We start from the raw sequence: 10,298 nt of genomic DNA on the forward strand, positions 1-10,298 counted from the left end.
AGCGATGGTTCAGGCCAAATACAAAGCCACGGGAGACTCTGTCCATGTGACCGCGACCAAATTACCCACGAGGGCGATTTCATCACGAACAGTGCATGCCGATTCGCCAGAGATGCTTCATACGCCACAGACACCAAAGGTCTCGAGGATTTGGGGGAGACCGGAGACACCAGAGACGCCGGACACGCCGCAGACACCCAAGACACCGCACATGCAGCAAACGCCAATGTCGCCCATAACTCCCATGACGCCCATGACGCCCATGACGCCTGTCACGCCGCCATCCTTCAGGTTGCCTCAGGTTCTCTCAAAGAAAAGCGCAGACAAGCGCACAAAAACTGCCATGGCGGAGGCTGTAAAGAATTTGGTCCTGAGTGCACTCCCAGAGGCTGTCAAGAATGGACACGCTGTTGACAGCGACCCTGGGCAGATGGTCGTCAACGTTGTGTTACAAGCTGAGAAGATGATCTTTGGCGACGTCATCCATAATGCTGTGAAGGATAATGGTGAGCTAAAGGTAGTTTTGAATCGCTGAGATACAAGCCAAGGTGCCGCACCCAAGAGGCAACCTGGAGATCCATCGCTTTCCTGTTTGAATCGAGCCAGTAGTCTTATTTCATCATCACTACGGCATTTGATTCTCGTCGTATGCTCTGTTGACAATGCGCACGGCTCGATGTGACAAATCACTCTTGTGCCGCGATGGTTCCAAAAGTCGGCATATGGAGAACAAGGTTCAAGCGACGCAGTGGTACCTGGTGACTGGGTAATGGGCATGTTCGCATCGGCCGCCTCCGCCAGCGACGACGGAGATGCACATATCCACGCTTCTGTGGCGCCAAAGATGCCACACGACATGCACTGATAAGGTCGGCCGCCGAAGTTGCTCGCCGTCTGCGGGCGCAACTCGGCCGAGGCCGGTGGAGGTGCGGAGCAGGAGATAAGATGCCGGCGTCTCCGGCCAATCGGCGTCGACCGGCGGTGGTGCAGTATAAGGAACAGCGGCTGCACGCAAGATGACTGCTCCCATCTATAAATCCATCACGTTGCACATGCCTCTTCGAGTAGCTGAACATCTCACGCTTTTCTTACCAGAACAACATTAGTCTGCAACAACACCCACATAACACTGTTCACACTGCTATCTCCCTCTCGCATCATGCCTTCTGCCATGCCATCTCCAACCGTCCGTCCTCTCTCCTCCCAAGGTGATGGCTCGTCACTGGGCGCCATCATCGCCGACATGGACATTGAGAACCTCTCCGGTAAGACTCGACTCTATGGGAGCCTTTATTTTGTGACTTGATGTGCTACTTGTATTTGGGAGAATACCCGTGAAATCGGTAACCTCCTTTGGTAAGTCCCCTCAGCTCAGACCATCAGCATAAGCACCTCGCTGACCCTTGCTTTTAGATGCCGATTTCAACGTGATCCAAGATGCCTTGTATCACCACCAAGTTGTTGTCTTTAAAAAGCAGGGCCACCTGTCCCCGAAGGCCCAGTACGAGGTCACCCAGCGCTTCGACCCCGCTGCTGCTGGTGCCTACGGACACAGCAAGACTTTGGACGCCAAGCGCTCCATCCTACACCCCGACCTCAAGACCATCCCCCACCAACCTCAGGTTCAGGTCATCGGCAACGGCTTTGTAGAGAGCTACGAGGGCCTAGAGAACATCACCCTGCGCCATCCCCACCACCGTACCTTTCATGCCACCCGTATCCCCGATGAGGATGACCTTGACTTTACGCGCTACTACCGCTGGCACATTGACGCCGCACTCTACGGCCTCGCACCTCCCGTAGCCACCTCTCTCCTTGCAGTCCGCGTCCCCGGCGGTCGTTCTCAGACCCTCCGCTACGACGACGGCACCGGCGACGAGAAGACCGTCCCCCTCGGCACCACGGCCTTTGTCTCCGGCGCCGCCATGTACGAAGCCCTGTCGTCCGAGGACCAGGCCTTCTGCCGCAGCACCAAGGTCGAATACGCACCTCACCCCTACGTCTGGATGAGCGGCGCCCGCTCCCGCTCCGACGGCCTCGGCCTCGTCTCCGAGGGCCGCGAGCTGCCGCTGTCCGACCTCCCGCCCGTTGACGCCGACAGATCCAGATCCTGCCCATGCTCTGGCGTAACCCCGTCACCGGCGCTCTGTCGCTGCAGGTCCACCCCTCCGCCGTGCCGCAATCGTGCACCTCACCGACGCACCGTGCTCGACGACCTCGCTGAAGTCAGGGAGATTGTGCACAGGCTGCAGCGGGCCCGGCATTGCGCCCGAAAAGGTGGTACGCCGCATGATTGGGAGGAGGGCGATTTTGTCATCTTCCACAACCGGGGCGTGCTGCATTCTGTGGTGGGTGCCTTTGCCGAGCATGAGGTCCGGCTGTTTCGGCAGTGTAACATTGCGGGGAGTGCGCTGCCAGTCGGGCCGGAGGGGGTTTAGTTCAGATCTGTCTGGGCTTGCGAGTTTGTTGTTTGTCGTTTGTTTTCTTTTTCTTCTTAGATGTTCATCTTGTTTATAAAGAGATTTATAAAGACATTGCTCTTCAACATCGTGTTCTTGACGTGGGCCCGATGCTGTAGTAAGAGATTGATGACGGACCTAATAGCGTTCTCTAGAAAGTTCTCGTTCGAGGATGTTGTCTCTAGGTGCTGTGACTTTGCACAAAACTTTCGTCCCCAGGAACAATTGAGTCTTTTGTACAGTGCAAGTCAGTTAACTATTGAGGTAATGAATGCGATAGGCACGTTTTGTCCCGTTCTCAAGGCTATGGCTCAGACCTAAAAGAGGGCTTGATTTCTCTTCGATGCTCTGGCTTGAGAGAAGGGTAGCAGTCGCGCGAATTCTTCGTCGAGTCAAAAAAAAACTGCACTTACACCTCTAGTCCATGCCTGAACTCGAAACAATTTCTCGACCAGCCGCAGACCAGTCCGTCAGCTTGAACAAGACACATGAAAAGACAAAGGCTTTTGATTGTGCGAAGCGTTGTGCTTTGTTCCGGATGTTGCAGATGAACACCCAAAGCTGTCCTTGAGCATCTTGGCAAAGATGAACATGGTCTTGTGACAAAAGAAAAAGTCTGTGAACTGGGGACGATACGCTTTCTGCGACTGTCACCATCGACGACAGAGCAGCAGATCTCGATCTCAGAGTCCATGAAATTCTACTCAGAATCATTCATGATACACGGCGTGACCCTTGAAGTTGATCAAAAAATCATTACTGGAATGGGGCTGGACGTTATGAATGGTTCTCCAAGTAACACCCTCCGTATCCTATGGCGAGATCTGAAGCCATGCGCTGCAAGAGACTCATACACGCTGCTTGCCTAGCACAACTCTCTTTACTAGTTTCATGTTCCCATCCATCGCACCAGTCCAGTCTTTGCTTTGATGGCTGGTATCAATAGATTGACTCGAAATCAATTCATTTCATTTCGAAAAGTGATTCAAAGTATCAAGCACTTTGATTTGACCCTTGCAGGTCGTCTTCATTTGCATGCGCAATACTTATACATGTGGGTTTCCGGGTTCCAGATGTCCACCCTTCGAATTCTGCATCAATGCTACTACTCATACCATCATATCATCATCTAGAGATATCTTTCCCGCGCTGAAAACATGGCCATCTCATACGTCTGCAACCGTTGTGGCAACGCCATCCACACATACAGGTTCATCAACATCTTTGATGAGAAGGCGACCACCAACCCCGAAGAACCCGTCTACTTTACCGAGCTGTTCGAACGCGGGCGGTGCACGGATCATCTCATCTGCAACAATTGCAGAGAGGCATTTGAGACCCTCTATCGGGAACTTGAACTGGCGATTCCGAACATAGAAACCATCATGGGCCATGATGTGCGGCTGCTGGATCAGCTGCGGAATGGCGTGACGTGGGTCAATCCTCAGTGTTATCAGGAGAACATGAGAGAGCCCGCGTATCTCACCATGCATGGCGAAGACGTGCACGATGAGCCGTATTATCCACCCCTGGAGGAGGCTCTGGAGGCCGAAGACGAGGACGGCGAGGAGCATTATCACGATACACAGGGCGAGAATGAAGGCGAGGATGCCGAGGAAGAAAAGAACCGGTGAGAGCTTATGAAAACTAGGCTCGGGGGTTCAACAAGTGTTGATGCGCTGCTGGATAAGCCGCCATGCTTTAGTAGTCCGGCCTCATAAGCGAGTCCGGTAGCAATGATCACGATGTAACCCCCATAAACTATTCCTATGCAAAGTGCATGATGTGATAGACCGTTGAGTGCTATCTGGGCCCTCAGAGCTGCTGGCTCAGTGCAGAGTACTAAGGCATAATCGCTTTCCGTAGTTTGCAGAATGTACTCTATAATTCGTCTATTTCTATGATTCATTTTCTACGCATGCAGAGGCCCCTTCTCCGCGAGCCCCTTGACGGCGCCGGCATTCGCCTCGTCCGCCCGCTGGATGCACTCCTCCAACACCTTCCAGAACTTGGGCACGTCAATGCCCCTCGGGATGGCAACGCCAGCGCTCCCCGCCTCGAGCTTCTTGCAGATGGTTCTGCCCGTCTGCGTCTTGCCCTCGACAGCATCGGCGTAGCTGCCCTCGGTCTCGACCTTGACGGCGAACCGCTCGCGGTACTTGACGCTGCCGCTGCTGGCGGCGGCGGCGTCAAAGTCGCGGAAGGCGATCTCGTGGGGCGTGCCGATGAGGGCGACGGCGACGGCAAGGGGGTCGTGCAGCGGGGGCCCGTCAGTGATGCCGAAGACGTCGGCGTACGTCTTGGCGAAGAACATGAGGAGCTCGACGAGCATCTGGCGCAGGGTCGTCTTGCCGGCGCCCGTCTTGGGGCCGCCCTCGCCGTAGAGCAGGAGGTCGCGGACCTGCTCGGTGGCGAGGACCTGGTGGGTGAGGTCGAGGGGGATGAACGTCAGCTTTTGGCTGATGACGGGGTCGTCGCAGAGGAAGGCGGCGGCCTCGGGATCGGCGATGATGTTGAACTCGGCCCAGGGGTTGTAGTTGCCGATGCGCTCCTCGTCGCCGACCTTGCGAGGGGAATGTCGGTGAAGCCGTCGCCAAAGGCGCCGCCCATGACGCTGACGGCCTTGACGTGGGCCTTGAGGTTGGGGTGGGCCTGGAAGAGGGCGGCGACGTTGGTGAAGGCGCCCGTCGCAATGACGTGGACCGTGTTAGGGGCCTCGGCGAGGATGGCCTCGGCCATGGCGTCGACGGCGGGCCGCGTCGTGTTGGGCTTGACGAGGGGCTGAGGCAGGAGTTCGGTGCCGTCGAGGCCGGACTCGCCGTGAATGTCCGTGGGGTGGTGCATCGGCGGCCGCGTCAGGGCGTGAGAGGCGCCGGCGTAGACGGGGATCTCATTGTGCTTGCTGATGGAGGTGAGGATGGAGGCGGCGTTCATGGTGGTTTTGCTGATCAAGTCTGTTAGCTGGTGGGCTCTTGAAGGGCCTCTTATCTCATCGATGAGAGCACCTCGGTGAACAGGTTGCCATACTCGAGCGCGGCATTTCCAAAGACGGTAGAGATACCCATGAGCCTGAAAGCAGGGTGGTAGGCGGCCAGAAGAATGGCGAATGTGTCCTGGGTCACGTCAGGGAATGAACAGAGAACCAGATGGCGACGTGGCCCCTGAACGAGCCTCACTTACATCGTGGCCTGGATCGCAATCCAGCCAGAGGGGGATCTTCGGTGAGAGGGGAATCGACATGTTGATGAAAGGCTGATAAGAGTAGGGGAGGTTGAAGTATCACAGGACGGTGCTAATGTGTGGACAGGATGTTTCCGGTAGGTGTATCAGCTCGCTGCGATGACAGCGATGAGGATAAAAATATAGATGCAGGTCAGCGTTGGTGTGATGGTGAGGATGGTGAGGATGCGGGGGAAGAGTTGGAGTCGCTCGGTGACCTTTCTTTCGGTGGACACCAGGGCAGCTAAATGAAGGGGGTGGACCTCGAACGCGGGGAATCAATGGGGAGAGCCTCGTTACTGGGATCAAGCCCTCAACCTCCACTCTACATGACAATTGGAAATGGAACAGTCGCCAGTGATTTGTTGTCGTAGCGAATGAGCCTCTTGAGCCTCTTGAGCCGAGCCGGCAACTGCGGTGTCCCGCGACGACGTCGAGGGGTGTCCAAGCCGGCCAAGGACGACGGCGCGGTCGGAGGTCGCCGCATTGCTGGTGCGTGAACCATGGACACACAGACGATAGCCTACGGAGCCCGTTCCTGAGCGATACCCAGAAAGGCAGGCCGAGGCTATGTTTCTTGTTCGTCGCTAGATGACTCAGCCGCGATGCCTTTCATGGTGGATCACGTTGCCGATGAACGACGAGATCGTGGCTTCTACTTGACTTGGAGTCGTGGGATTTTTTTTGTTTATTGATTTTTTTTTGATTGTGCGGCACCGTCTTCTTCAGGTACCAGACTCCGATGTCATTATTTTAGACAGTATCGCTCTTCAATTGTCCCAGACATCTCAAGCCCCCGCCGCCTTGCGTTGCTCCATCACCCGCAGCACGTCTGCTGCATTATTGGCGTCGCCCTTTCGCTTCTTCGGGCCCCTCTTGCGCTTTCCTTTGCCGCCCTTGTCCTCACCTTCATCGTCATCATGGCCCCATTCGGAGAGCTTGACCTTGGTGTCGTCAAAGTCCTCTTCATCCTCGAACCTGCTGGTGCCGAAGCCCATGTCGATGTCGGCATCGTCGCGGTTCGACGACTCGAGCATCTTCTTGTGTTTCTCGGCCCGCCGACGTGCCTCCTCGTCTGCCATGTCGTCGTCTTCGTCGTCTCCCTTTCGGTCCTTGGCGGCAGCGCCCAGTTGTGCCGCCCTTTTGAAGGCCGCTTGGATGTCCGGGTCCGACATGGACGGTGCCTTGCGCGTCTGCGCTGAGAGCAGCTCCGTCTTGGAGCCTTTGAAGTAGTCTTTCGCCTCAGCCTGTTTCCGTCTCGGTGGTGGTGGCATGGCCTGTTTGGCGGCTGCTTTTTCATCCACTGCTTGCGCCTCTTCCTCGCTTGCCGTCTTGTCTTTGTGTTCGTGATCCTCATCCTCATCCGAGTCAGAATCCATCCCCGCCAACGGGTCGTAATCATCCCCAGCGTCGGCAAAAATATCGTCGTCCTCCTCTTTCGCCGGTTCTGCTTGCTTCTGGTATATCTCTGGTACCTCCATCCCCAGAGGCTTGGCGTCCTTGTCGGGCCTCATGAGCTCGCGTTGCCGTTCGTCTTCCTCGAAATCACGCTGCACCTTGCGCACCTTCCGCTTTTCGTGGCCGTCCTCGACGACAATGATCATGACCTCCCGGCCCTTGTTGACCCTCTCGATCCGCGTGCCGGCCTTTTGCCTGGCGCCAATCTTCTTGAACCTGTCGCCAAGGCTCGCCTCCTTGGCCGCCTGAACCGCCACAAGTCGCGCCGCCTTCATCTCGGCCACAATCTGATCGCGCGTGCGCTTCTTGCCTGGAATGAGCGCCACCTGGCCCTTCTTCTTCTCCGCCTTGTCCGCGTTGGCAACGGCCTGCACCTCCTTGACCTCGATGCGATCGAACTCATCCTCATGTCCTCCGTGGGCAGCGCATCCTCCTCCGCCGGCGGAGCCTCCCGGTCGTCGCCGTAGACATCCTCGCCCTGCCGGATCCTCGCCAGCAGCTTGCGGTCCAGCCCCTTCACCAGATGCGTGCTCGACAGGTCGCCGCCGGCAATCTGATCCCGTTGCTTCTCGAACGTCTCCTGGTCAATCTCCTCCTTTTTGAGCAGCTCCTCGAGCGCCTTGATCCGCGCCGCGCGCTCGTCCTCCTCCTCGGCCTCCCTCTCCTTCGACCGGTCGACGTAGCCCTCGGCCAGGCGGGAGCCCTTGGGCGCCGACGTTCGGAACTTCTTCTGCGCCTGGTCGGGATTGTTGCGCGCGGCGAGCTGGCGGGCGAACTCGTTGCGACTGCTGTAGCCGCCGCCTACGGAGCGTCTGCACAGAGACATGGTTAGCATTGGAGGTAAAACAACGGTAAGAAGCAGCGCCGGGGAACGGGTGACGTACGGCGTCATGGGGATGCTGGAGCGCTGCCGCGATCCGAGGGCGCTTGGTGTTGCGCCGGCGGGGCTTGCCGTGCTCGCGGACGAGCCATTGCTGGGACTGCCGGACTGGGAGGAGCTGGCGCCCACGAGCCTTCGAAATTGGTCGTTGTTCATGGTTGCATCTTGTGGCTGGGCTGGTAGAGAGTAGACTGCGTCTTTCCACTCGAGCGATAGGCAAGAAGGAATCGACCCTCTGGATGGCTACTGCGGACTAGACACGCCAGGGTTCGTTTTCGTCTGGTCCGTCTATTACGTTCAGTTCGTCACGTGAGAACGTGTAGTCATGGCGCCTGGCTCCACTCTACGCGTGCCTGGCTTCACTCGGTCGCTCACCCCACCACACTTCCCAAGGCGGCGCTGATGAGACCTCCCATAGATTGTGAAGCCATCGTTCCTAGGCAGCAGCTTCACATTACATTCATCGCGCTTTTTGGGGTACACATCAAGATGCGAAAACCTGGTTGCACATGACTACGGCGGAGCTCAGATTTTGACTACTGAGCGCGTCGCGATACCCTTTGGCTTGCTCCTCCCAGCTGCGGGCATACCAGGCCCGGCTGGGCCGCCAGCATCAACATGGGTTCACGCCTCGAGAAGAACTCCTCGCAAGTGAGAAAACGAATTGAGGGACACAGCTTCGAAGACGAGGAGGGCGAAGAATATGAGCCCAGCAAATTCGGGGGCTTCGGCGACTACTTCCGCAGAAAGAAGATCAAGCTTCAGAACCTCGATGCGAACCTGCGCGCGGCCTCATCGGATAAGCCGCAACTCTTCAAGGGGATCGTCGCCCACGTGTCAGGTTACACGCAGCCCTCCTTGAGCGTGTGAGTGATTCCCTCCGATCAACAGCACGAGGCCGGGGACTGACCGTTGGTAAGACTTCACCGTGAGCTCGTTCAGCATGGCGCCGGCTTCCTTCAGTACCTCGACGGGAAGACCATGGCGACGCACATTGTCGCCTCTACGCTTCCGCCTAAAAAGGCCGTCGAGTTCAGCCGCTACAGGATTGTGAAGCCGGCGTGGGTCATGGACTCGATCAAAAGCCGGCAAGCTCCTTCCCTGGACCGACTATCGGTCTTGGATGATGGACCAAAGCAGAAGATTATGAATTTTAGCGCGGCAGCTTTCTCAGCCAGCGACGCCTAGGAATCAGACCGGGTACAGAGCAGTCTTCGCACCAGTTTTACGCGAATGAATTGCCACTCTGGGGCAAGAGCAGACGCTCCTGAAAAGACCAGCACGCGGCGTGCCATCCAGAGACGCCCTCCCAGAGCGGCGCCTGCAGAAGCCACAAGCTTCGGCCGCCATCGAGCCATCCCAGCTCGTCCGGCCAGTACAGCGATGGATTTGATGACTCGATCTTCGATCAGATGGAAATCGAAATGCCAGATCTCTCGCCAATACGCAGAAGACCACACCGACAGCGAAACCGCTCGCCATACAATCGCCGGCACCACTTGCTGTGATTCGAGAAGAGGCAGCGAAGGCCCCATGCCTGTGGGAATTCGAACTAGATCCCACCTGAGAAGAAGACGCTGTCCAGCGATCCAGACTACAGAGCAGAACGACCCGGTGGTGCCTCTGGTGTCCGATGGAAAGATGCCCGAGAACATGACTTCTGAAAGAACATAATGCCTGGCTCCTCTCCGATCCGCGCATGCGAAAATCCTCCACGGCAAACCCGAATTTCTTGCAACAGTACTATTCTGAAAGTCGACTTCATCACCTGTCGACATGGAAAGCGGAGCTCAAATCGAAGATGCAACGTTTGGCCAAGGAGGCCGAGTCGGGCATCCAGGTCGCCAAGCGCAAGCCGGGAACTCGACGGTACATACTCCACGTCGACTTTGACAGTTTTTTCTGTGCTGTGTCGCTAAAGAAGCACCCCGAGCTCGTCGACAAACCCGTGGTCATCGCGCACAGCCCGGGCCACGGCTCTGAGATTGCCAGCTGCAACTACCCGTCGCGAAAGTTTGGCGTCAAGAATGGCATGTGGATGAAAAAGGCCGTGGAGCTGTGTCCTGAGCTCAAGGTCCTGCCGTATGACTTCCCTGCTTACGAAGAAGCGAGCGCTCTGTTCTACGAAGCCATCTTGACGGTTGGGGGCATCGTGCAGAGCGTCAGTGTAGATGAGGCACTGTTAGATGTCAGTGCCGCGGTGTGTGATGGCGTTGGGTCTGATGGCGGGGCTGTCGACGAGGGCAGCATATGGCGGGAGCAAGAATTTGCGGACGCTCTCG

At 56.9% G+C, this 10,298-nt stretch overlaps 6 protein-coding genes across 6 annotated transcripts in view; 4 read left to right on the plus strand and 2 right to left on the minus strand.

The window, feature by feature from the left end:
* Positions 1 to 1,159: 1,159 nt before the first annotated feature.
* Positions 1,160 to 2,438, plus strand: VDBG_04614 (alpha-ketoglutarate dependent xanthine dioxygenase; the record flags this gene model as incomplete). Its single annotated transcript, XM_003004962.1, has 2 exons — positions 1,160 to 1,265; positions 1,414 to 2,438. 2 exons carry the CDS (start codon positions 1,160 to 1,162, stop codon positions 2,436 to 2,438), a joined length of 1,131 nt encoding a protein of 376 aa, XP_003005008.1.
* A 1,178-nt stretch (positions 2,439 to 3,616) lies between these two features.
* VDBG_04615 (predicted protein) lies at positions 3,617 to 4,093 on the plus strand (the record flags this gene model as incomplete). The annotated part of the gene is made up of 1 exon (XM_003004963.1): positions 3,617 to 4,093. The coding sequence occupies one exon, from the start codon at positions 3,617 to 3,619 to the stop codon at positions 4,091 to 4,093; it is 477 nt and encodes a 158-aa protein (XP_003005009.1).
* Positions 4,094 to 4,371: 278 nt separating this feature from the next.
* Positions 4,372 to 5,699, minus strand: VDBG_04616 (uridine nucleosidase; the record flags this gene model as incomplete). The annotated part of the gene is made up of 3 exons (XM_003004964.1): positions 4,372 to 5,022; positions 5,073 to 5,528; positions 5,640 to 5,699. 3 exons carry the CDS (start codon positions 5,697 to 5,699, stop codon positions 4,372 to 4,374), a joined length of 1,167 nt encoding a protein of 388 aa, XP_003005010.1.
* A 767-nt stretch (positions 5,700 to 6,466) lies between these two features.
* On the minus strand, positions 6,467 to 8,172 carry VDBG_04617 (conserved hypothetical protein; the record flags this gene model as incomplete). Its single annotated transcript, XM_003004965.1, has 3 exons — positions 6,467 to 7,540; positions 7,606 to 7,948; positions 8,021 to 8,172. 3 exons carry the CDS (start codon positions 8,170 to 8,172, stop codon positions 6,467 to 6,469), a joined length of 1,569 nt encoding a protein of 522 aa, XP_003005011.1.
* Positions 8,173 to 8,634: 462 nt separating this feature from the next.
* On the plus strand, positions 8,635 to 9,204 carry VDBG_04618 (MUS42; the record flags this gene model as incomplete). The annotated part of the gene is made up of 2 exons (XM_003004966.1): positions 8,635 to 8,882; positions 8,937 to 9,204. The coding sequence occupies 2 exons, from the start codon at positions 8,635 to 8,637 to the stop codon at positions 9,202 to 9,204; spliced, it is 516 nt and encodes a 171-aa protein (XP_003005012.1).
* A 613-nt stretch (positions 9,205 to 9,817) lies between these two features.
* VDBG_04619 (DNA polymerase IV) overlaps positions 9,818 to 10,298 on the plus strand; it is a gene marked incomplete at both ends in the record, with an annotated part of 2,579 nt that continues 2,098 nt past the window's right edge. The window contains one exon of the mRNA XM_003004967.1: positions 9,818 to 10,216. Coding sequence (XP_003005013.1) covers positions 9,818 to 10,216 — 399 coding nt within the window. The remainder of the gene's footprint in view (positions 10,217 to 10,298) is intronic.

This window comes from Verticillium alfalfae, genomic scaffold, assembly GCF_000150825.1.
Source record: "Verticillium alfalfae VaMs.102 supercont1.5 genomic scaffold, whole genome shotgun sequence".
In the NCBI taxonomy this organism is placed as follows: Eukaryota; Fungi; Ascomycota; class Sordariomycetes; order Glomerellales; family Plectosphaerellaceae; genus Verticillium; species Verticillium alfalfae.